The sequence below is a fragment of the Grammomys surdaster genome, unplaced genomic scaffold, assembly GCF_004785775.1.
Source record: "Grammomys surdaster isolate TR1022 unplaced genomic scaffold, NIH_TR_1.0 66, whole genome shotgun sequence".
NCBI lineage: Eukaryota > Metazoa > Chordata > Mammalia > Rodentia > Muridae > Grammomys > Grammomys surdaster.
In genome coordinates this window covers 8,367,834-8,395,401 of record NW_021604568.1, presented here as the reverse complement: position 1 = coordinate 8,395,401, position 27,568 = coordinate 8,367,834, and the positions used below count along the sequence as shown (strand labels likewise).

The 27,568-nt window shown below is 38.7% G+C and overlaps 1 protein-coding gene across 1 annotated transcript in view; it reads right to left on the bottom strand.

The window, feature by feature from the left end:
- Window positions 1–27,568, bottom strand: part of Sorcs3 (sortilin related VPS10 domain containing receptor 3) — a 590,390-nt gene that overhangs the window by 76,178 nt on the left and 486,644 nt on the right. Inside the window, exons 10-14 of the mRNA XM_028775206.1 lie at window positions 24,996–25,142; window positions 23,397–23,499; window positions 18,747–18,823; window positions 15,736–15,827; window positions 5,899–6,006 (exon numbers count right to left, since the gene is read on the bottom strand). Coding sequence (XP_028631039.1) covers window positions 5,899–6,006; window positions 15,736–15,827; window positions 18,747–18,823; window positions 23,397–23,499; window positions 24,996–25,142 — 527 coding nt within the window. The remainder of the gene's footprint in view (window positions 1–5,898; window positions 6,007–15,735; window positions 15,828–18,746; window positions 18,824–23,396; window positions 23,500–24,995; window positions 25,143–27,568) is intronic.

The window sequence follows — 27,568 nt, the reverse complement described above, 5'->3', positions numbered from 1 at the left end:
CTTCCCCCCCTTCTCTTTTTCCTGAGAGGCTGCATAGTCCTCTGCAGTTCCTGCAAAAGATCAGTTAAATCATAGCCACTTGGTTCCAAATTGTTATATTAGTAAAGAAAATCAAATGCAGTATTGAGGATTTGGGAAAGAAGATTTTGCACCCAATTCCTTATCTGACCAAAAAGAAAAAGAACTCTCCTTAAAGTGTTATTTTGGAGGGCAAACAACCTTTCCTAGAAGAAGCACACCATAAGGTCTCAAATGCTCTAACATCCGCTGGCACCTTGTCACCCCAAGAGCCTCTGCCTGAGACCACAATAAGCACCCTGGCATGTCAATCACCCAGTGTATTCTCAGCCTTAAATAATAAGAATGGTCACATTTCATTGTGAATTAGGCTAGAATAGATGGCTGCTGTCAAGATTTCCAGGGAGACATTGAAATAATAACATTTGAAATGACAATATAAGAAAGAGCAATAAAGGCAAGCAAACCACAGGCCTCCAAGCTCCAGACTTTCTTGTCTCTCCCATGCAGACTTCCCAGCAGATCACAGTGTGCAACTGGACAGATCTCATAGGAGCAAATCAGAGGCCATTCTCCAGAGGGTTCTCTTTCACCAGCTGCCCCACTGAGCCCTCATGCTAGTTTGTTTTCATACACACCACTCTGCAAAGAGCATAGATACACCTAGCTTGATCCCAACCCAACTACCAAGCACATTACTCTCAAGCAATAACTAGACCCTAATATTTGGATGACAGAATTCCTGGGATTGTACAATTGATTAAAAAAAAACAAAAAACTAAAAACAAAAACACTCCCAGTGCTATGGCTGATACCAGTTATAGAGATCACAATATAGTTCTGATTCTTGTGACTCAGGATTATTTGCTAACTCATTCATTAAATAGTTCATTCACCCAATAAGAAATAATGGTGAAAGTCTGTGTTAGTACCTGATAGATAGTATTAACACATAAGAGATATGATGTAGAAGCATCTTGTCTCACAGGAATATAACTTCATTTATGCCCCTCTGTACATGCATGTACATGTGCATGCATATGCATGTGTGCTGGTGTACCCATGTATACGTGTATGAGTGTGCATACGTGCGTGTGTGTCAAATTCCACATGTCCTTATGCTCACCTCCTGGCTTAAAAGCCAGGGTCCCCTGATGACTGTAGGGGGAGCTAAGGTGTGAGGAGTAAGGAGAAAAAGAAGAAAATGGAGTGAAGGAGCTAGAGAGAGCAGAGATATAGGAGGAGGAAGAGCCACACAGGTATGGAGAGCAGTCACAGATAACAATTTATATATAGGTCAGCTAAATGGGCACACCTCTAATTGTATAGGCATATTGTTATTGAGCATTACCAAATATATAAAACCTTTGATTAATATTTAAGCATTAAAGTCTCATTTTCCTACCAGGCCTGCATGGATGACTGGATGGTCTGGGCAATACCCAGCCTTGTGGAGACAGTGTGGAAAATTGGCAGAGCCATCTCCCACACTGGCATCTCATGGGTGGCAGGGCTGGTGTTTCTGGCTGGCTGTTTCTAGCTGCAGCACGCATGTGGCATGTGGCTTAGATAGTGGGCTTGACTAGTGGCCGTTTTAAATAATTGCTTCAACATACACCTGCATTTACTCTCAGCATTTTGCCCTGGGATCTCCTTAAAGGGAAACCATTCAACTCCTTTCTTATCTTCTAAAATCCAACAGAATCTGACAATATACTAGACCCCTGAAGTGTTTTTAAAGGAATGAGTTATTAAACATATACATTCTCTAAATCAAGATCCAAAGTCAATAGTGCCACACTACAGCCCTTTTCTCCTTAAGTGCCTACATTGAAATAAGAGGGATCAAACGTCTTCTTTCTGTGTTTCATTAGTAAGGTTCAACGGCAAGAGGAAGAATCTTTGTTCCCAAAGCTACCTCTTATTCTCAGAATTCCAAAGGAATATATAGTTTTAGAGTTCTATTTCATTCTGTGAAATTAAAACATTATGTGGCTTTAGGAAACGAATTGGGTATAAACTCTTTTCAAATCCGAAAATGAAATAGAAAGAGCCTCCTGGTAACCCTTCCAGGACTCCTCGTCTGCTCTGAACATCCTCAAATGCTACATTATTCTCCCAAAGGAGAAATCCCTATGTAATAAAAAATTAAATCAGCAGTGGTTCTTTTCCTCAAGGTCTGCTGGGAAACAAAGAGCAACAGACTGCATCGTTTTGGGGGTACCTGGAAATCCCCAACCAACAACTCACAAAGTGGTAGCCCATCCCTGAAACTCTGCTTTTGTTTGATAAACTATGGCTTCTAAAAGGAGCATCATCTTTATCTAAAACCCATATTTAAATATATTAGATTTAGAAAGCTTATAGAACACTAGGATTCCGTATGGCCTTTTAAATAAACTAAGAGATGTTTATCTACACTATCTCTCAAGCTTACCCACCCATCTCTCTTCCACTTAAATTTTACCCCTTAAATTATCCCCCTTTCTCACTTCATACTAGTGGTCTACTATTGCCTTCCTCCTTCCACTCTTCCCCTTTCTCCCCTCCTCCCCTCTTCCAATGATGTGTTTCTAGTTTTCTAACTTCTATTGGTACTCAAAGTTGCACCCATAAATCTAAAACTTCAACGATAAACCACATGCAATACGAAGCATGTGTTGTTTGCCTTCTGAGTATAGGTTACCACACTCAGCATATTTTTACACTCCTGTGCATTTACTTCCTTCATTTCTGTTAGAGGTCTTAGAGAAATCAAGCTGGTACTGATCTAAAAGCCTCTTTCCTGATGGTATAAATTCAAAACGTCAGAAACTGTAATGTAGGCTTCGAAAGGGGAAAAGTCTTACCAATATATGAGCCTTGCACATTACAATAATCAATGGCCTGTCAAGCTATGCTCATTTGTTCAATAGTGGCACAGATGTCTTAGCTGCAACCAACAGCTCTCTACTTAGATTTAAGGACTACAAAATAGAAGTGAACTTATGCCTACTTCTGTAAACCTAATGGAGAATTCTTGACAGGAGAGTTCATAGGCAAACTTCAGAGGAGAACTACTGAGTTTGCTAAGTTGATATAATATTCAACTTCCTCCTAAATACTTATTGTATACACAAAGATTACCCTTCTGGTTTGAAGTGTAGGGGTTAATACAGTGAACATAACTGGTCAAAGAGAATAAGAAACTGTGAAATGCTCATCCCCAAATGAGATAATATACCAAACAAACACACCCAGTTCTCAGGGAACATCATTGAAGATGGGGGTAGAAATATTTTAAGAGCCCACAGACTTGGAAGACTAGTGAAAATTAGTGTCTTCTAAATATGACTGGGCTACTGTACTCATGAACTCTAAACAGCTATGATAGCCTACACAACACCTACATAAGATCAACCCAGTTGACATTCCAGCATGCATAGAGGAGGAACCCACAGGATCTGGTTGTTTGAATAGGAATGTCTCCCATAGACTACCATGTTTCAACGCTTGGCCCATTAGGAATGGCCTTGTTATTATAGGTTTGGCCTTGTAGGAGGAAGTATGCCACTGTGGAGATGGGCTTTGAGATTTCCCATGCTCAAGCTCTACCAAGTGTGATACATAGTCTCTTTTAGATGTCTGCAGATCAAGATGTAGAACTCTCAGCTACCTCTCTATCACCATGTCTGCCTGTGTGCCACCATGCTTCTTACCATGAAGAAAATGGTCTAAACCTCTGAACTGTAGCCAGCTGCAATGAAATATTTTCCTTTATAAGAGTTGCCATGGTCATGGTGTCTCTTTCCATCAATAAAGCCCAAACAAAAAATACAGACCCACAATACAAGAGACTCTAAGGCAGTAGTTAAGCTGCTAGTGGGTAGAGAGTCCATTTTCTTCAGTTATATGGCTCCTGGTAGGTTGCCTATTCACCAGTGGACAGCCTTATCCCCATAGACATATAAGCTGCCCTAACTGGAATCTGTGAATTATGTTTTAAAAAGTTAAGAGAAATAGTAGAAAATATGAAGATGGCAGAAATGTATGAAGGGAGATCTTGTAAAAATTAGAGGAGAGGAACAAGGAATAAATACAATCAAAACACATGACATTCAAGCTTAAATTTCTCAAATAATAAGTAAAATTTTAAAAATTTAAAGCAAGAACTCCAAATTTGTGTAGTTTTATTTTAATGAATGCTTCCAAAACCACCTTAATTCCATGAGACAACTATGTTTTCAATCCCCATCTCTCATATAAAAGACTCATGCTGCATATCTGAAGCAAGACCAAAGAGGACCAGAAGCTCTGTTGAGCTCCTCTGCATCCTCATGGAAGAGAAAGAAGGCAGAACACAATTTGATCCCTTTGTAAGTGTTTGGGCTCTGAGTTCAATCTCCATTCATAATCATGTAACAAGCTCAATTCCATATGAAGGGGAAAATATTACCATTTAAGATTAGATGTATACATTTAAACTGTTGCCTTAAACAGGCTAAAGAATACCAGGCCAAGGAGAAATTACTGGGCACTTGGTATTGTTCAAAGCTATGCCCAAGAGAAGCACACAATAAGTTAAAATATATCTCACAATGGAGCATGCAGAATACACCAAGCTATGTGCTAAAGAGAAGCAAAATAGGTAAGTCTCTCGACAAAATAAAAATAAAAGAAAACAAAGAATAGTTGAATTTGTGACCTTTAACCAAGATTCTAGGGCCATGCCAGACTTGAATTGAAAAAGTAACAGCATTTGGCCTATATATCATCAGAAAGTAGCTCATACAATCTCTTGAATGCAGATGTTCATGCCCTGAAGAACTTAAAACCAGAACCTAACTTTTATACTGTATCACACTAGAAAAAGTCTTATAAAGAAAGAAGCCTTCTTCTTCATGCCTAATGACTAAGTGAAGGACAGGGAATGTTTTGGGAAAGTCATCTCATGTCCTAAAATCTCCAAACAATAGTTTTGAGTTAAAAATGGATGTGTCCCCATTATTTTATTCACTTCCTGATTTTTTAAAAAAATGTGAATCTTTGACATAGTATTTTGGGCTTCAAGGCAGAGTCATTTATCCATCTTATTTACTCAAGTGGGGAAAATAGAAAGCATGCATTTCTTTCTGCATTGTCTATCAGGATATTCTCTGGCACACAGTAGGTACCATCAATGTTTTTGTTTGTTCTGCTTGGTTTGGTTTGGTTTGGTTTGGTTTGGTTTGGCTTGGCTTGGCTTGGCTTGGCTTGGTTTGGTTTGGTTTGGTTTGGTTTGGTTTGGTTTGTTTGGTTTGGTTTGGTTTGGTTTGGTTTGGTTTGGTTTGGTTTGGTTTGGTTTGGTTTAGTTTGGTTTGGTTTTTCCTGAACAAACTCTAGAGAACCTCTTAATCTACACCACATAATGCATGTCCCCAGAAAAGTTGTATTGTAACATGAGTCCAGCATAAAGATATTTGTCATGAATGTGGTCTCCCTCCTGTCTTGGTTGACATGTAGCAGTTCTGCACTGGGGTGAGCATCAGGTCTTTCAGTTCTGAGCAGAGTTCAGGCTAGGTACAAGTTGAACACTAAGCAGATTCATGTGTGAATGCTAAATCTCTCAAACACATCACAGACTTAACCTTCTTATGTTGTTGAGTTTGAGGTAAGGAGGATTCTTCCCTGTGTTTAAATTGTTAGAAATATCACTAGCCAATTAGGACACGAGTCCCTGTGATTCTGTCAGTGGCTCTGTAGGTTGATGGGTGCAAATTTAAACCTTTCCATTTCATAGATGAGGAAACTGTAGCTTTGAGAAGAAATGATTTCTTGTACTTCCCAGGGAAATGCTGAGTTTGTAAATGAAGGGAAACTGAGGCCTCTAGTCTCTTCTCTGTCACAGTAAGGAATACTCACGTCATGATGTGGGTCTCTACTCCAGCCTCCACCAACGCTCCATCCACAAAAAGAGGCAGCAATGTGAAACCATACTTGTTCCAGGAATGGCCCTCATCAAAACTCACCCTGAGGCAGAGACAAATACATGGAAAACATAGCTGAAAATAAAGTCACAATTTTTGACAACCATATTTTAAGTTATTAAAATTTCCTCTGGATCTTGCTATCTGACAATTTGGATAATCGATACTTAATCATCAATATCTCCCTATATCTTAGGATTTGATCAAAATTTTTCTTCCCAGAACAGGCAGAAATGGCATCAGACCTGCAGAAATATTTTAGCATGCTAGAATTGAGGAAACACACACACACAGACACACACACACACACACACACACACACACACAGAGAGAGAGAGAGAGAGAGAGAGAGAGAGAGAGAGAGAGAAGCAGGATGGCTCAATGGATAGAGTGTAACATTTCAAATACCAAGAGTGAAACTGGAGGTTCAATTTACAGCACAATCAACTCAGCCTTTTGAGTTTCTGACACAGATAAATTGAGTAGTGTGGGTATGCCTTGTAGAAAGGATGTGCATGTGTCTTTCAGATCAAACTTCAAAGAAAAAAGCAATTTCCTATTTGTGCAGAAGTGATGTTGGGACCATTCCACCTTTTCAATATCACTTTAATGGGTTTGTAGGAATGGTGTGTGTGTCTGAACTGCTCTAAAATGTTCTGTTCCATCTTTTGTCCAAGAGTAACATACAGGTCTGGTCCTTTGTGGATGCAGAGCATGCACTTATTTAAAGGATGCTTCTAGTGGAGTGGACTACAATGATTCAATGTGCCTGCTTCCTTCTCTTTCTTAACAATATCAAGTACCTGTCTACATTTTTATTTAAGTAGAGTACAGAGCCACAGGTGTTCTTGTCTTCTTAATCTCCTAGGATCATTTTTATCCTGTCCAGTTCCTAAATCTCTAGGTGCAAAATTTAAGATTTTGAACTCCACAAATATATGGGACTTTCCATATAGACCATGACATGTTTCAAGGCACAGGCCAAGAAGATTTTGTACTTTTCCACCACCTGGACCCTCTTACCCCCTCCCCTTGTAAAACATGCTATAAAAAAGCATTTCATGTTCAAAAAAAAAAAAGAAATTAAAAAAAAATAACCCCCCCCTAAAAAAAATAAAATATCTAAGCTAGAAAAAAAAAAGAATCTTAAGCTCTCAGGGGTTAGAGAATGTGCTTATTTTATTCTTTGAATAGCCCCTCACACTTCACATATGTATCTTTGTTACATGCTTTGTCCTTTGGATTCTACATCATTTCAGAAACTGTGTCTGACTCTTACTAAACTGTGAACTTTTTGAGGCCAAGGACTGTTCCATTCATCATCATAGACCTAATACTTATCTGGACTAAGGAAATGTTAAATGATAATGCATGAAAGGAAACAAAATATCAGAGGTCCTCTTTAATCCTCCCACTCAATTTTTCCAGTATGATTTTATTGACTTCCACATATTGGTTGTAGGAATCATCTATCCTATTAACAGCAAGCCATTCCATTCCCTTTTCTAGTCACTTTTGAATTTCTTGATTCTCCTGTTACTCCCTCTCTAGATTCCTATCTTATCATTCTTTCCAAGTATACAGATTCAAAATAGTATTGAGGACACCACCTTAACTCTTCTAGTGTAGCCAGTCGAACAACAGTATTTAGGTTTATGGCATATCTTGATCCACAGCCATAACAGAAAGTTTCCATAAGTTCCTAAGTTGTCAGCGTCTAGCATTTAAGTTTTAAGATCTCTGTTAATTCAGCCATTTTTTTATTTATAAATTAAATTGAAACCTAAGCTTATGTGCACCAAGAATGGAAGACCTGAATTTCTGTGATAAGAGCATGATACAACTTCCTTGCAATTGTGTTCCAGAATTTCTTACAATAATAAAGGTAGTTGTAGAGTTTCTCATGGCCAGTAACTAGTTAGCTGTGTTTGGTAGCTCCAGGGGTTAAGGAATATAAACAAAAACAAAAACAAAAAAGGTAGGTTTTATGGTTTCTCTTTTCAAACCTGTTTGTTGACATGACTCTAAGCAGATCTGTTACTGTTTCTGCAGAATAATGCCAAGATGAGTTCCAGGCCTCTTCCCTTGCTTCATTGAGAATTCATTCTCTGATAAAGATGAGTTAGCAACAGGTGTAAAGCCAACCTCAGTGAAGGCCACATATATCTAAAGATGAGAGGTGCCCATTTATACATTCACCAACCGGGCAAAGAGGCAGCTATTTTTACTATACAAAGAGAAGATGACACCATAAGGCTGAAGATGAGGTCACATCATATGATGTGGAAGCATCAAGACAGAAGCTTCAAGACAAAGCTAAGTGAAAATAGAGAGAAAAACTATCAAACCTGAAACCCTGCTCTATGGCATAATCTCCATGGAAGGGTCTGACTCACAGGCTAGAGGGAAGAATGTTGTCAGAAAATACCTAAGGACTAGTCCAGGAGGGACAGGAAGCCTATGCAAGTGGAGTCCAAAGATGACATAAACTTGTGAGATCAAGTGCACAGTGTCTAGAGGCAGAATGAAGATGGACTCCAGTGTCCTTTATTCATGATTGAGGTGATATTTGGAAGCCCACAATTGGGCCATGTGGATGCTTCCTGAGAAGAGTGATTGCTAACCTTTCACTGTTTTAGGCTGAGGCAGTTAAAAGGAACAAAACTCCTGAAAGAAACTCCAGAAAACACAGTAAAAATCTTAATGTCGTTTCTATGAGAACTTTGGGCCTGGATTGCCTATCCTTAATGACGGCTGGGACTTTGCAAATATTCAGAGATAACTGCATTGAATGTCATTCCCAGGGGATTCTCATTTTCCTCCCTACATCAATAGCTCATTAATGTCCATGACAAAGAAATTGGGAATCCTATATTAAGTCTATATGTGAAATTGAAATCAGTAAGACTGCCAATAGTCAAGGAGAAAGTAAAATTCTGAATGACCTCCAAATAATGGCAATACAGGAAAACAGATAGCGAATGATATAAACTCCCCTGATCAAATGGTGCTCACTTACTATTTGCCTCAGCTAGCTGTGTCCTCAGTCGTAAGAGTAGGGCAGTATTTCCAGAGAAGAGAGTGAAGGAAAGATGCAGCATCAATGCAATTTGTAGTTGATTTGAGGAGACAAACAGTATGCCAAAAAATTGATGCAATGACAAGTTAGAAATGAATCATGGTGATATAAAGTGGTCTGCTGGTGACTAAACATTCTATCCCAAAGAACTGGTATAAATGGAGATATAGGAATGCGTAGGGGAGGTATATCACAGAGCAAACACTTAATTGGGGATGGATCTGTTCTTTGGGTACAAAAATGGTCAGTGGTAATGTAAAGTGGAAAAAAAAAAGTAGAATCTGTAAATGAGGACAGATGATGTCATTCAACACTTTGTCTCCAGATGAAAGGAGAAAAGTATGATGTGGTCCAAACACTGAAAGAAAATTTTACTTTTACACAGTGAATAGATTGGACTCAAAGTGGTTGTAAGTCAATGAATGGCAAGAGCAGACATTGTTAATTACAAAAGGCCAAGTAAGACCAAATCTGGATAAAGGTTACTATGGAGAACAGACACAGTAAGAGAAATAAGTCATTAGGGCTTAATAATGAAATGTATACAGTCTGAATAAACATAATAAATTATGGAAGATACTTTTTTTCAATGATCTAAAGAGGAAAGCAGAGAGTATAGGAGACACAAAGATTTGGTATGCCATTTTCAGTTTTGGTCCCTGCCTAGATATCTTATAGCCTTCCATGTTTTGACATTGACATTATCAGGGAGACCTTTGGATAGATGGCTCTGGCTTTCTGATCAGAGGTGTGATTTACAAGATAGGGTTAACTTAAAAGTGGAAAGTACTGGAGAGATGGCTCATTACTTAAGACCACTGGCTGCTCTTCCATAATAAACGAGATTGTTTCCCAGCATCCAGAAGGAGGCTCACAACCAGCTGTGACTCCAGTTCCAAGGGATCTGCTCCCCTCTTCTTGCCTCCTTCAGCACTAGGCACATAAGCATGTATGCAGGGAAAATTAACAATGATATCATAGATTTTTAAAAAAGAAGGATGCGTAAGAGAAAAGAGCTGTATATCTGAAGAAAGGATAAGATTAATTAATGACATAATGAGTTCAGTCAAAAGCAACCACATTCCTTGTCAATCACAAGTTAAATTATTATCCAACAACAGTGATAGTACAAAACCCCAGTATAAAGCCTAGGACACACCCATAGGCTGCAAACATGGGGATGACAATAGTCTTTCTGCCATATCTTAAATACTGGGTTCAATTTCAAACAGAGCTTACTTTCTTTTATAAAAGACCTGCCAGACAGTGTGATTTAAGGTGGAAGACAAACTAGTCTAGAAACAGATTATATGAATTTTAGACAGCACAGTTAGGAAAAGAAAGAAAGAAAAAGAAAATAAATACAGACTCAGACTAAACGTGAATTAATTACCATTTCTTTACAACTTATTCTTTTCGCAAGGAGTATTCCACATATTTAAAAGAATATACTGGTTATTCACTATAAAAGCAAGATAATGTCCATGAATGAATTTAGACAGAATGTAGAATTTAGTTAGAATTTAGAGAGAATCCGTGAACCCATCAGTTTTTAAAGAGAGAATGAGAATAAGGAAATATAATTTTCCATTCCAGTGATGTTACTATTAAAAATAGTCTAATATTCAAAGAATGTAAACTGTCATATTTGTTGCTCTGCTCAACCACCCGTGTACCTCAGTCGCTCTTGTAGTACAAGAGGTATACAATAAGCAGTCAGGGAATATGAGTTGCATATTTACATATTCATGGAAACGTAGAATGGCTAGATAAAGAGATATCTGGATGTCCTTCCAATTACACAGTTCTAAAAGTCTGTGTACCTTGGTCACTGGGCAAAGTCCCTAAGTCAGTTCATTGCTGCTCAGTGTTAACATTTTCCCCCAAATAACTATAGTGATGGTAGAAGATAAGAACTCTATTTCTTGAGGACTTACTAAGTGGTTGTCACTGTCTTATTGTCCTATCTTATTGTTTCTCTTAAGGCATCAGAAAATTATCTGTTATACCAGATATTATGTTACATTATATAATCCCTGTATGATTCTTTAATAATCTATGTATATTTGATTATATAGTATTGACATGAGGGAAGAATAGAATTTTTGAAAAAAAATATAACCAATGTCTTTCAGAAGGTCTAGCACAAGAGTAGAGGCCAATGGTCACTGAAAATCAGTTCTCTTTCCCCTGGTAAAGCAAATTGGTTCCTTTTATTTTAATGCACATGCCGGAGGTGTACTGTACTGACCACCTGGAAGTTCCTCAGAACATGCAATGTTCTTTCTCAGAGACATGCACTGGCTAGAACTTTTGCTCTCATGGAAATATTTCTCTGAACAAAACAAAGCACTGGTGCTCATAACCATGGATGGATGAACAAAACCACACCAAAGTCTAGGTGATATTTCCCTTTCTGTTTCCAAGAACATCACATTAAAGGGAAACTGGAACGGCCTGTCAGGGCTCAGCAAATTATCACACCGCAACCCACCTCAACCCATCTGCCAGTTAAACACCCTATCTGTGGTGAGTTTTCACTGGAAAATTGCATTTAATAGGACTCCATGACCCATTTTCCTATAATATTTCCAAGACACAGTGGTAATACTAGATGGAGGGCTTACCTGAAACAGTAGTTAGGCTCTAATCTCTGTGCATCCAGAGTGACATGGTCACAGATGGACGGGTCGGTCTGAATACTGACACGTCTTCATGCCTATCTAGCTACATATCATTTCAATGTGTAGAAAACAGCAGGCTTTGTTAACCTAGGTAAAGTTTCCCCAGCTTTTCTTCTATGATTTCTATTTTCTCTGCAAAGCAATGAAGCTATTATTTAAGTCTAAGAACCACTTTACCACTGGGCGAGGCTGGGTAAGCTAATTCTTTTATCTTGTGCATATATATATATATATATATATATAATGTTAGTTTGAGGTCCATAAGAAAAAAATCAAAATGAACTGACTACTTAATCTTTCTTCATCTTAAAATACTTAAGAAAAAAACCTTGAGTTTGCAACTTAATTAGAACTAGTAAAGAAGGAACTGTATTTGAGTTTCAAAATCTTGGAAAAGCAAAAATTAGCCAGCCATTTTTTTTTAAGAAAACACTGAAGATAATGACATGGTCAAGCCTTTACAAAATATTCCCATAGTCTTAAAAAAAAAACCACCAAAAAAGAAAACAAAAAAACCCCAACAAAACAAAAACCAAACAAACACAACAATAACAACAACAAAACCCACAAACAAAAATTTCTGAATGAATTCTTATTTGTTGTAGTCCTTTCCCACAGACATTGAATAACTGACATTTATACACTTGAAAGTGCAAATTATTCCTTTTCTCCTGAGGACTGAATTGGTAGAGTGGTAACCAAACAGAAATCTTCATCTCTGACTAAGTTCATGGAACATCACTATCAATATCCTTTAAAAGCAGATAAAAGGCTAGGTTAAAAGTAACATTAAAAACTTTTAAGTTAGGATAGGAAAACAGCTATCATTTTACAAGAGGAATTCAATAACAATATAGTTATTTTATAATTTCTACACATTTTTTCATATATTTTACTTTAGAAAATGAAAAATCTGACACATGGTATGTGTACAGTGTGTTTGATGGTTGATTCACTTATATACTAGGTAGTGATGCCGTTGGGGTTGTCCGTATATCCACCCCTGTAGACTTCTACCGTTTATTTATGGTGAGTACATTCAATGTTCTCCATTCACTGCATAATGATACTGTTAGTGCTACTACATTTAACAAGACAATCTCAAATTTACATTGATAATTTTGAGTGATATGGTTGCTCCTGACTACAGATCCCTACATGGATTCTCAATAACTTTTATTACTTAGGCCATTTTTCTCCAATATCTCCAAGACAAGTTCTTCCTTTGAATATGAATCTTTGGAAGGAAATCTCTACAATTCAAATTGAATGGTTAAACACAAGAAAGGCTAAGGGGTTTTGTTTGTTTTTGTTATTTTTCTAATTTTTTTATTCTATTGCAAATAGATACTTTTCTCATACAATGTATCCTGCTTGGAGTTTGTCCTCCCTTTACATCTGCCAGTTCCTTCCCACTCCTCTCCATTCAGTTCCATATCTTTTCTGTTTCCCATTTTAAAAAACAACAGGCTTCTAAGAGATAACAGCTAAACAAGTTTTGTGAGTGTCAAAATTCTCTTTAATCTCTTGGCACCATGCTCTGCTTGCCTACTATATATGCTAACTTTCTTGTCCTTCATCAAAAAGAAACACCAATAAACTCTTCTTTCCCTCAATCCAAGGAAAGATCGCTGCAGGAAGTTCTCAAAAGCAAGGGGAAGCATACAGTCCTGATCCCATCATCAAAGAGAAAGAGAGAAGAGTCATAGTCAAGCACAGGGTACAGTTTCTACTTTCTTTTTCCAAGACAGAAAGGGAAGGAATTAGCTAAGCTATCTTTGTGTATAGAAACACATCTGGTGTTATTGACACGGTTCCTAAAACATAATAATTAAGCCAAGAAACAATGTCTTAATTGGTTAAGAATAAATGAGCTTCAAGATTCAAACTTTCTTCTTTGTCAGTGCAAGGACTGCTTGTTCGGTATAAGATGGCTCTTCCCTCCACAGATAGCAATGAGCTGTGAAACTTGGAGAGTTGCCCTACCAGCCCAACCTTAACACCTTGAAGTGACACTTAGTATCTTTTCAATTCTTCCCCCTTTTGCAACTCCCATCGTTTCCTGAGCATTCTGCACTTTTCCTGAATTGTTGCCTCAAGGCAGAGTTTTCACTTTCTCTAGCTTGCCCTCTCACCACTTCTGCTCATAACTCCTAGCTTCCTTCCTCCAAACATCGGTTTCATGTCACCTGCTACAAGAAGACCCCTGTCTAGTATTACACAGTTGGCATCGCTTTGGGGTCATCTAAATCCGTATATCAACTCTAATCTCTTAGCAGGTGGGAACCACATCACAGCCTCTGTATTCCTTATCATGCCTAAAACGTCAACAGTTAACATTCAATAACTCCAGTGGTCCCTCCAATTAACACCTGTGCACTAATACTTTGAAAAGGGTATTTAATGTACTTGTGTATTAAAATCATTATATTGGTGATTTTAAAAAGTACCCACACATTTAGGGTTGAATTGAATAATTCATTGGAGCAGTTGGGAACAGTGTATGGAATGTAACATTCCTTCAACAAATCCAGACTATTATTAAGCAGCGAATGGATGATAATTACATTGGAAATTTTCACAGGCTCACCCTTAGGCTAGTATAACAATTTTCTTGAAACTCCACATATCTCTAAAGATTGATTTATATAATCTTCTTGTAAAATAATATAGTAATGGATATAACTATTCTACCTTGTAGTAATAAAGCTATAAGAGACTGACAACATTTTAGCATGTTTCAACCTAAATGTGACAATTCCATACTGTTTAAATCACAAACTGAAAAAAGTCTTTATCGAAGTGGTTTAAGATTAGACTTGGCACCAAGGCATCAACCCTATTTCAGATACAGCCAGATGTTTTCCACTAAATTCCTACTCTAAAAGTGTTGGTCTTACTGATAATCAAAGCCCTGGTTAGTGCTAGGCTTCTGCCCATGGTGAATTCTACCTTTTGTACTTTGGCTAGCCTCACCTACAATAACTATTTAGCTGAATGTGAATCTTTCTCTTCAAGAGATTTTCATACAAGACACTCACCTACTCTTTATCAAAATCCTAAATCATCACTATATTTTCTCAACATATATTCTTACGTCACTCTTTGTCCTCATTAATGAGTTAGCATAAATTTTCTGAGCCCTATTACACTATCATTCATTCATGTATCTAATCATTCGTACGTTCATTCATTCATACGTACATACATACATATATTCATAACTGCTACAAAATCTTCCAACTCCATTTCTGCTTTAAATTTACTCTGATAATGGATTCCCAAGCCATAAGTAGGCTTAGTACTTTTTCGTCCATAACTGATTTGGTCTAATTAAAGATTTTGATTTTATTATCATCTATCTCCTTAGCATTCATGAAGACACATTCTCAAGGTTTTCTCAATTCTTGGCTATTTCTCTTTCATCTACTCTAAAGACTGGTTTCACCAAGGCTCTTCTTCCTGGTTTCCCCTCATTGTCCAGACTCTCTTACAGTATTAAGCCTACAAAATAGCTTTAACTACTCCCAAGTTCCTTACAGCTACAAATCTGGATTATCAGCCCAGTTACTCCCTTAACCATTAGATGCCTATACATGGCACTCAAATGTCATCTATGATGGGATAGCCATCATAAACTTTTTTTTAGAACTGAACTCAGGATCTGTTACATGAACCCAAATGTCTCTTCAGAGCAATTTCCATTTCTCATATTTTGAATTCCAGATCAAAGCTACCTGGGCTTGTGGTTCCTTCTCTTCTTCTCTGCATTACCTGACCTCCCATTCCTACTACCTGACCTCATTCATTGCATGTCCCCATCTGAATTATCTGGTGTCCTATTGCTATGAGGTAGATGATATAAGTATATATAAAAAAAAGAAAAGTAAGGAATAAAACTGGTGGGCTGGTGAGAAAATCGAAGAGAATGTAAAACCATTCAGAATAATTTGTCCCAACCTTCTACATCAAAGAGCTTATCGTTAATAGGGTAGGGAGTCATCCTTACCACAAATGCCTGACTGGCAGAGGTGTGTGTTTCATGGCCACCAGAGCACCACCCCAGTCTAGGAACCAGACATTGTACTCTTCATCAAAGATCTGGAACAATAACAACAATCATAGCAATGGTTTACATTGGCAGTCTTAACAGTTTGCAGTCTTTCACATGCATTGTTTCACTTATATTCTGAGCCTTCCAGTGATCCTATCAGATAGTCTGGCAAGTATTATCTGTATTTGATAGACGAGAAACTAGCCTTACAGAGAACAAATACTCTACTCATCTCACTCAAATGGCATTTCCAGGACATTTCCCACTAGGCATGTGAACCAATATACTATAAGACGATGTGATTATATGGTGCATGCTCAACTAGGTAACCATTTACCCCTCAAAAAACATCATGAATTCAAAGAAATTTTCCTATATTTACTTCTTTATAAATTGCTTCTGTGATCAGTGTTACTCTGCCTCTATGCTTTTTTTTTATGTTTATTTGTCTAGAACTCGAAAGAGAATTTCTCCAAACCCTAGAGAAATTGAATATTTAGGCCTTGTCACTACTTCCTAGATTCTTCTACAAGTTGGAAGATAACCTAAATTTGGTGCCTGTGAACAACTTTCATAAATATGCCTTAAAATATGGTTCTTCCAGTGTCTTAAGACAATTCATCACCTGAGCAATTCATCCATATCTTACTAATTTATCCATTCACTGGTCCACTGATTCAATGTTCCATATCTCCATCTTTTTATAGATGGTTGTTAAGTACCAACAAAACACAAGAGTTTCCAAGAAGATGTGTTCAGATCTAACTACATATACCAAGGCTTATGCTTTGTATGATGGTAGCTTGCAGCAGGGACAGTATTTATTTAACAAATAAATCCAACTTCAGAGTTCATAGAGGAAAGCAGACATTGGAAATTCTTGTGCTGGCTCATGTGGCCTAGATGCAGAGCTTAGGATAGTGACTTGGAAGAAGAGGACTAGAAGAGTGTAAACAGAAGTAAGCAGGTGGGAGTGGAGAGATGACTCAGTGGTTAAAAGCTCCTACTGTTCTTCAGAGGTCCTGAGTTCAATTCCCAGCAACCACATGGTGACTCACAACCATCTGTATTGTTATCAGATACCCTCTTCTGGTCTGTCTGAACACAGCAACAGTGTACTCACTAGATAGATAGATAGATAGATAGATAGATAGATAGATAGATAGATAGATAGATAGTTAGATAGATAGATAGATAGATAAGTTGGCATATGGGAAGGTGGAATAGGTAGGAATAACATGATGTCCTGCACATATGAATACTGCAAAGAAGTAAACTTCTCAGTCCTGGAGTTCTTTCTTTTTATTCTTTACATTTATCTTTTCATTTAAAACAATAATGCCTAACTAATGGCTAATCTTAACAGGCAATGAACTTAAGGCTGCAATTCACATATGACAGAAGTGCAATGTCTACAGTGCTAGTCAGAAGATGGCTCTATGACCAGCAATGTGATGGGGATGCAGGACTGAAGCCACAGAGGAGGAGAAAGTGGTCCTCACACTTTCTTCTTAATATTGTCATCCTGTCCACTGAAAAGTCTTTCTATGCCGGGCACTGATGTGAAAAGCAGAAGTTCTGGTAGTTTGAGAAAGAGGAGAAGCAAGTCCAGATGGTAATAGCACAGGAAAGAAATATAGCTGTGGCTACCTGACTAGGTGAGATATTTCCTTAGGTTATTAAACAATGATTATTCTTTATATTGGATGAGTTTGTTTTTCAAATCCTGTTCTCTTCTGGCCTTTCCAATATGTTATCTTATATTTTGAAGGTTGACACCTGTTTATATGCCTGTTCCCTAGTCACACTTGATTACAGCCTTTGGAGCAGGATCTGACACGATCTTCATTGTATATTATGTCGCACTTGAAATAGCTGTTGTATCTATTAACTGCTTGGCAATACTTTTATGGTGGTAGTGGCACTGTTGGCAGGGAGAGTGACAATGATACTGCTGGTAGTGATGCCAGCTTTAATTTGGTCATCCAAATTGGACCATGACCAGCAAGACACCTAATGGTGGATTCATCTACCTCAAGATACCTAGTACCTTTCCTTTCTTTTCCTCATCTAGAAATTTTATTTTTAAGACTTAGTAATATATCAGCTCTGATTATTACGTGTTTCCCAGTTTCCCCAATAGAACTAACTCTTCATTCTTCTTCTCATGATCATAAGACCACTAAAATAATAGAATCACCCTGAACTATATTTAGCTTTATGTGAAATTGTTTCCTTCATTTAAATGTGAACTCCTTAAAGGAAGGAATGTCAAATCTTAAGGCCTTTTGCTTGATATCTTGCTGACATTAAATATATCTGTGCTGACTAATATAGTAGTCACATGTGACTACCTACATTAAACTTAAGTAAAAATTTCCATTCACACAGCATATATTAAATACACAATGGCTGTGTAGGGCACTGCTATCATCACTCCAGGGTCTATTGTTTGTAACACTAAATTGATTTTTCTTGTAGATATATATGTATTAAGCTGTCTTATAGTTACTGATGGCTGAGCCTATATTGCTCTTAAATTATCACTGACTTCCATGGCTTCTCTGGCTTCAACATTCTAATCCTTTCACTTTAAAGATAAAGAAGCCGATCGAGGAAGTTGCTGAGAGCTGCTTGCCAAGATTCCTTGGCACACTAATGACAGAAGCAGCTTCATCAGTGTATTCTCAGGAACCAGAACATTTAGCATCCAGAAGTTGTTATATACGTATCCCTGAAGGGACTATATAACCAGCCAGCACAAGTCAAGGTTTTCTTCTTCCCGGCCCAGATCTCCTCCCACTCACTGTTAACCCTCCAAATTGCCAGGTAAATCCAGTAAACTGGATAGCTAGTCAAAGATTGTTCAACTACAAAGTCATAAGGAGTCCAAGAATCTGTAGGAAGGAGAGATGTTGGCAGACTTTACTATAACCATCCCCCTTCTTCCTGAATCTTCTACTCACCTGTCTCCACGTGTTGCCCCCATCAGAGGAGATGAACACACCAATATCCGTATAGGAGAGTTCTGAGCCAATATTGCCTGAAACAAAAAGATCTTTTGAAGTTATCAGGAAGTCTATGTTTTAAGTGTGCTCAGGGTTAGAGGAGGAGCATCAGAGTAAAGATTAGCTGAAGGATGCTTGCAGCTAATTCTTGAACACTTTTTCTAGAGGTCACCTAAAAATAAAACCCCAGCAGGAACAACAACAACTACAACAACAACAAAAACAACAACAAAACCTCTTTATGACAATCTTTAGACAGTAGAACTCAGGGACTAGATATTGAAGAACTTGAGAATTATCTGCTCTGACTACCCAGACTTTTTCAAACTGCTAATGAGTGGTGTGCAATGAAGCTGGCCAAGTGCCATGTCTGCTTCTACCTTTGGGGTAGCCAGACCCATTGCACACCGGACTGGACTGCAGGAAGGGCAGCTTAGCTTAGCTGGGATAGGTGAGTGCAGACAGGATCTTAGTCTATGTGAGTGTACTGGTAAACAACACGAACTGGGGCAATAGCTTCAGAGAACTGTTTCAGTTTATTAGAGGGAACAAAGGCCATTTAAACCTTTTGAGGGTGAGTAGGAGCTGTTGCAGTGAGTATACATCACTGGCCTGGGACAGGGTGCATAGAAGTGGGGGTGATGCCTCATTTTCATGAAGAGGAATTCCAGGCACAGGCACCGTTGGACATGACCTTATAAAGCCTGCAGCCAGGACAAACATCCTTTCCCCTTACAAGATAAAGAAAAAAAGTACCCTAAACATGTAAGAGTTTATCATATTGGTTGGTATTTTTTTTCATTAAACATAGTAGAAAAGGAATGTTAGCTCCCACACATCTGTAACCTAAATAAGAGCACAATAAAAATGCAATAATGAAAATGTTAATTGAGCTCCTGACATTTAATACTTCAAAATGAGAAATTAAAGCCAGGCTATAGAGCTTGTCAAGCACCCATCAGCATCAAGGAGCACACAGCTAGCCAACTTGTTTTGACACTCTGGCTTCCAAAAATAACCCAGATGCTTAGGGCTCAGGAAGTAGGTGTAAAAGGAGAGGGGAGAAGCACTGAGTGCCACTGCATAGATGCAAATCTGTTTGGAAGTTCATCTCTTTAGGCACGGGTATAAGAAAGAACAGCCAAGATGCATAAAGAAAAGAGGTGGAAAAGGTTCCACGGCTGGTACCAGGAGTACTGTGGTAAAAAGAATACAGTAGCCATATGTGCTGTCAAGAGAATAGAGTACAGTAATCCATTAGATATTTTAATAATGTCTACAGAGGAAAAACAGGAGGGAGGGAAAGAGGGAGGAATGGAGACAGGGAGATTAAGAGAGAGCTATGTATTTGCCATCCCTAGCATGGTCCCCCAGAATCTATTCTACTGCTTCTTAACTTCATTAGACATTGGTTCTGATATTTTCAACCTCTCTTTAAAAGCCTCTCCACATGGATTTGGCACTTCTGTGATGGTAAGAAGCCCACTTCATAATCTCTGTTTTCAGAAGTGTCTTCCATCATCTGAAGAGCATCCTGAGAAATGCATAGCTAATTATAGAGACCAGAAACTAGGTTCTGTATTGAATAAAAGACTAAATGTTTCCAGTATGATTTTATGCTTGGCTGTGTTCAGTGTTTAAGTGGCTCCATTGGCAATTATAGCAGCAAGAGCTTGGGTGATGTTGTCAGAGAAGGAAGATCTGGCTAAAGGGTGCATTACAAGCCAAGTGGAAGGAGGGTTAGGCAGAGTGGTTACTGAGCATATTGGAAGGTACCACAGCTATTGCTGTCTGAAGGGCATCTAGGAAGCAGGAAAGAGGGATGAGACAGAAAAACAGGGATCTTTCTTACCAACAACTTAGTTTATAAACAAACAAGATGGTACTGACATTTGAGGTAGCTTTACTAAACTCTCTTTCATCTGTTTCCTATCATGACAATCATTCTCTGCTCCTTCAATGATTGTGAAATAAAGAGAAAAAACACTGGAGCACTCTGGGTTAGAAATGCTTCCCTAGATGATGGGAAAAGGATCTATACAGACAGAGATGCCAAGGGCTCAGTAGAAAAACAACAACAGCAACAAAAAAACAATCCATATATAGCCAACTGTATGGAGAAATGGGGCAACATGAGGTGTGGGTACTCAGAATTTATAGGAAGCAGTACAGGGATGGGTTAGACATGGAGGTGGCACAGTTGGTGGCTTGTGGATGGTGTTTGATGGTTACAGAATTAGCCACTTTTCTGCAGAAAGAAGGATAGTGGGCTTGGCCATGATGTTGCCTCCCATTTGGCTTCTGTCTCAGATTGAGTAAATTGAGGAGAGCTGTCATTGTCTCATCTACCCCATTGCTTTATAATCAAGGCAAGGAACGTGCTTTTCAGACTGGACACTGCTGTGAGCTATGGAGCTGCAAGTTCTTCCCCAGTAGTAGGACTCAATGCTCAGGATATTGGGAATCCTGATGCTTCTGCTAAAAGTAACCATTAGACTCTCCAGATAGATCCTCAATGAGAGGTGGGAAGAAAACTCTGTGCACTCATTCATCCATAGCTTCCTTGAGACCAGTTCTCAAGACAATATGAGAAGAGAGAGTAAATAGGAAAGGTGAGAGACAGAGCCCTGAGCTCTTCAGGCAGAAGCAGGGGATAGGAGCATGAATGTAAGGTAGGTATTTAAAGAACACTCCTCTCCCTCTTGCACAGCAGTGAAAGCTAGGAAAGTGATGAAAGCTGGGCATCCAGAAGCATAAGTCAGCAGGTTAGCTCAAGATCTTGTTATCTGTGTCTTAGTTCTCCATCTGCTCCCTGGCTGGCAAGAGGCCTTCAAAGTTTATGGGTAAGGGAAAGAAATTAGTAAATTTGGATATATAGGACGAAATATTCAAAAATAAATATTTAATGCCTGAATGATGAATGCTAACTCATTAACGACATGACATTAGACTAATTTATGAGTGTATGTGGTCAGTATTATATCACGTACTCTGAGAACGTTGTCCATTCTTACGGATGTGGTCTTCTCTCCATTCATAAGGAAGATAACAATTTCTGTCTTACAAATGGGAATATGAAGCTTAGCACTACACCAAGCTCACCATTCTAGTAAGTGTCAGAGCCATGCTTAGAGGACAGGATGACAGGGCTCCCTAATTTCATTGCATGTAAAATGTAAGCGTATATTATGGGTCCCATTGAAGGAGAAAAACAAACTACCTTCTTCTCATGCAAAAACAGCTTTAACTTCAAGAACACAGGGTGATAGTAGATATCTAATGCAGAATAGCCAACAGATCCTGAACATTTGAAACCATTTGAAATTCATTCCTTCATTTAATGCTAAATTTAGCTATGATAGTTTTATTATCCCCTCTTTGCCAACTAAAACACAAAAGTTCAGAGTGGTTGAGTTGAGTAATGCCTGGTTGTCAACAGACGCATTCAAATGTCTACTTTTATCAGTGACCACTATTGACAAGTTTAACTTCTATTCCAGGCTTGGGTCTCCTGTAGACTTTGATGAGGCAGATAGACTAACAGCCCCTGACCCTGAAGAACTAACTCATGGACTTCAGGTGTAGGTATCACTCTCTGAGCAAGAGACTGCACTCATCTTACTCTCTGGTGCTTCTGAGAATAGTGATGTAAGCCATGCTGGATCCTGTCCACACTGAGTGTAAGTGAAGCCTGTGAGGACAGCAGGCTGTACTAGCCTCCGAGTTTATTAACATGCTTGGTGACTTTTAGTGATTGAAAGTTGATTGGATTGGAGCTTTGGAGATGGAATCCATGTCTACAAGAACAGGGGATCCAGAAATAAGAGTGTTGGATGCTGGAAGTGGACTGTATACCCTCAAAAAGTCACTGTGAATTCATGTACTTTCTTTGGAGGAGGGGTGTGCTCCCTGACACCAGAGATGTAAATGCTAAGATTAGAAACCTGTCTGACTTTATGCCAACAATGTATTCCTAAAAAGGTGTATGCAAATCAGATGCATGCCAATCCAGGCACATTCCACAGAGACTTCCATTTCATCTGAGAACTGTTGTATCTTCACTTTTGATTGATGATCAGTGGACAGTGGCTCCAATGTTGCAACCTGAAGTTTTTCTGCCCTCTTCCCCAGGCTCTCTGCCAAGTGCTTAATCATGTGTAAACAAACTTTTACATGTGCCAGAGACCTCCTGATTAAAAACAGCTCTAGGGTGAAACCTTCTGTAAAGTATCTTCTGTGTAAAGAGAAAACTGCCCTACCTGATATTTGGAGAGCTGGGAAGTTTGTACTGCATGTTTTCTCAAATTGAGAATTCCCTGTTACAATCTCTCTGGTCAGTCAGTTGACTTTGACAGGAATTCTGACCTTTCACTAGATGCAGAGAACCCCTCTGGGACCTTGGGGCAGGATGAATTAACCTAGAAGCTAAGACTGTCCAAAGCACTTTGTATCTCAGTTTCTTAAGATGGGCTTTGAGGACTGAACAATCTTGCTCATTTTCTGAGGTGTTTCCTTGTAGTACTCAAATAAATCCATGACCTACAAGTATGCCACAAACCTTATTCCAGAAGCTGTTGGTGAAAAAGAAGTCCAGAGAATATTTCTTACCTGTGGCAACCACAAGTCCAGGGGCTGTGTCCTTGCTGGAGATTCTTCCAGAGGAATATGGGTTTTCAGAAAGCTGTAGATGCAGGTGTAGGGAACAGAAGGGCTAAAGGGAAGAAGAAAATATTTAAATTCCAAGAAACTCAAGCCATACCCTTTCCTACAGGATAAGAGGTGAAGCTTGCAGATGGGCATCACCTAGGGACAGAAGCAGTGAGGAAGCTGAACTCCAGTCCCATCTGCCTGATGGATCCAGTACTTTACATTAGAAGTTGCCCCAAGTATCCTTCCTCCCTTTTTCCTCACCCAGTATCAAATGCCTTCTTTCCTCTTCTGCAGTCAATCCAACCTTCAAGGACTAGTTCATGGTTAGCTTTAGGAAGCCTAGTAGCCCTTACCTTCACAGAGGATGACAAGCGTCTTCTAGATGCAATAGGTACCATCAAACCCTGCTTAGTAGGGATCACCAGGGGAGTGAAACTGGAAAGCTACATGACCTATAGTCCATGTTCTCAATAAGTTTCTTGTTCCATAATCTGTGTCTGTGTTTATGTATTTTGAGCCTGCTTATAATTTTACTTAAAAGATTTCAAGCCATTATCCAAAATTCACTGAACACGGGACTCTTTTCCATTTACTTTCCTATACCCATTATAGAAAAGGGATTTGGTGATATATACAGAGAAATCTATAAAATAAAAATAATTATGATGAAGACAAATTGAGAGAAAGAGAAAATTAGACAAATAGAGTAAGATAAAGTAACATCAAAGTTTAACATAAAAAAAAGAATAAATTAACCAGTGATTCCATGAGCTTCCCCCAATGAGTAGGCAGCTATTTGTGTGGCATTCCTAGTGTTTAAACTAAATAAAGTGTAAAATTGGACTAAAACTTACAAAATGGTAGTGACCCTGTCTGACATACACATGATTATATCTCTAGATTTTCACATAATATCTAGAAGTCACTTGGCTCATAAATCTCTTTGAATACACGGACAAAGACAACGTTGTCTTAGGATTAAACTCAGCCACATATCTGAGATGTTAGAATGGGTATCTGCTGCAAGCATTCACTAACAGGCACCTGACGGTTGTATTATTGTTAATTATCTTAATGTCGAGGCACCTTGAAGCAGAAATGTCATCTTACACATCATGACCCCACACTCTCTGCCTCAACACTCTCATAGCAATGACCTTTAAAGGCTAATAGGTTAACTGACAATTTAGTGTAGGCAATCCTGCCGGACCCTGCTGGGTTTCCTTGCTTATTCTGACATCTATTTAGCACTGAGCAATCTATCAGTTAACATATGAGTTAGCCCTACTGAGCCCTGTCTACTACTTTTATTCACAAGTACAGGCTCATTGTCCACTTCTTTATTTTACTGACAGCTGTAGGACATTGTCCCTTATAAATGAAAACCTATATAATCGGGCTTTCATTCAATCTATGTAGTGGTCTGAGCTTGCAGCCCTGCGCTCCTCATATTGCTCAGCACCAGACAAATTCCAAATGAAGGAAGAGAGCCCTTGATACACCATCCTCAGAGGCGCTACCTGCCCTGAGAACTCTACATGGAGCTAGATAACTTACCAGTAAACAGTGCACTGGGCTTCCTCTCAGGTCCACGTCTGGAGCTTGCAGTAGACGCCAGTCCCTGCCTTTGTTATAGGTGATGTATGTCTTCACCTGCTCATCCACTTTCTTGTTTGCCAGGAATATTCCCTTGATACCTGCTACCTAGGAAAAAGGTGAGAGATGGAGAGCCATGTTGGGCCAAGATGGTAGCCTTGGAGACAACCTGAAAGAATCACTGGCATCTGACATAGGGTGTAGAAGGCAAGAAAAGGTGTAACGAATGTCATATTTCCCAAGGTTCACCTTTGTATTCTATACCAAATCCCTACATGCCCCCTCTCATTTTACACATCAGGTTTTCCCCATTTTGCCTGTCTTTGTTCTTTGTTCCATAGAATATTATCTTAAGTTAGCTATTAACAGTTCCTGTTATAATGACCAAAGGCTTTACCCCTTCCAGAGACAGTTGGGTTAGCACAAGGAATTCTAGTAGAAAGATTTTGAAGTTACCAAGGAAAAACCCTTTATCACATCCCACAAATATTCTTACAAATAAGGTAAACATTACGCAGCAGGTGTTCCAATATAGAGAGCTGATATCAGTGCATGCCTCTACCTTACTGTACAATTTTATATAATTTACATATCATCTTTAGGTGACTTTAAAATCAGTGTTTTCTCTCTTTTTCCCTAGTTGGTTGACAAAGATCCTGTGAAATAAAGCACAGTGCTCTTGCCAGAGTTCTTAATGTATTGGGATTTTCATGTTCTTGATATTTTGAAGGAATAAAGAACAGCACTGCAAAACAAGTAGCTGGAGTTGATTTATCAATTAAATGCACCCTAGGCTAAGTGCAAATTCCACTTGAACTTTTACTCTACATCCTGGAAAGGAGAACAGATTCTTAGGATGACAATCTCCTGTAACAGAAAGTGATTTGTATAATTGCCAGCATATGCCGAGGCCAAAACACAAAAAAAATTTTGTGTGTACCTGTGTGTGTGATAAATAAAATAGTGTGTGTATGTGTGTGTGTGTGTGTATGTTTGTATTAAAAACAAGGTAGAGTACATGGGCATTTGTATGTGTGCTTGTGTGCTACATGTATGCACCCAAGTAGAAATTGGACACATATCCACAAGCACACACACACCCACACACCCACAAGCATACACCCACCCACATACTCACACAGTTGAATAGCAGGTTTGCTGGATGTGTTTGATTGTCAACTGGACTGGATTTAGAGTCTTTATAAAAAGATATCTCTGAGTATACATTTAAGTGTGTTTCCAAAAAGATTTAAAGGAGGAGGGAAGTTCTATCATGAACGCAGGGTGGTATGATTCCATGGACTGAAGACTAACACAGAATAAAAAGGAGAAGGCTATCTCATCATTATTCATCTATCTTTGCTTCCAGACTGTGGACACAACATGAGTAACCATCTCAGCCTTCTGCTGTGATGGCTTTCCCATCATGAAGCACTGTCTTTCAAGTTGTATGCCAATATAAATAAGCCTCCTTCCTCAATTTCCATTTGCCGGGTGTTTGTTACAGCAACAAGAAAAGTAACTAACACACTGGACAATACTGAGATGTGTCAAAGTTCTAAGTTTCCTTCTCCTACATTCTTCAAGAATCCTAGTTCATTGAAATTCACCATACCTCTGAAGGAACACCAGTGGGAGGAAAGGAGAAATTTCACTAAAGGAGGATTTTTTTTTTCTTCTCTTCTCCTAAATGACATCCTTTAGTTGATGAACTAAAAGGTTTTTATAGTTCATTTTTGTAGTAACCTGACTGGCCTTGGAAGAGAATGCCAACCCAAATTAGACAAACAAAAATACCTCAAACAAAGGGACAGAGAAATGTCAGGAAGAGAATAGAACTATCAGGAAGGGACAGCACCAAAGGAATTTGGCAATGAGCTAGTGATAGATAGAAGGGATGATTAGACTGGTACCTTGAACTGAAGGTAGATACAGAGAAGCTGTGTAAAGATGATGCACTCAGTGTGCAAGAGCCATGGGTCCCTAGCTGTACCCATCCTTTCTCATCAGCTTCCAGTCAGTATATTTCGGAAGACTCAGGTCTTACACACTCCCAAGTAGCCTGGGGTTTTTTTTAAGGTTAATTTCATTTATTTATTTGTACACGTGTGAGAGATTATGTGTGGAATGTGTACATAATCCAGAAAAGGGCACCAGATCACTTAAAGCCAGAACTGTAGGCATTTTCTTAGTGCCTGTCTTGTTAAGTGATATTGGGATTTGAACCATCATTGCTAAGACTGCAAACATTTCTCCAGCCCCCAACATTATTCTTTAAAATTCATTGCAAAGCCAGGCAGTGGTGGCACATGCCTTTAGTCCCAGTACTTAGGGAGAGAGAGGCAGTTGGATCTCTGAGTTCAAGACCAGCCTGGTCTACATAATGAGTTCCAGGACAGTCAGGGCTACACAAAGAAACCATCTTTTGAAAAAGAAAAAGAATGAAAGAAAGACAGAAAGACAGGAAGGAAGGAAGGAAGGAAGGAAGGAAGGAAGGAAGGAAGGAAGGAAGGAAGGAAGGAAGGAAAGAGGGT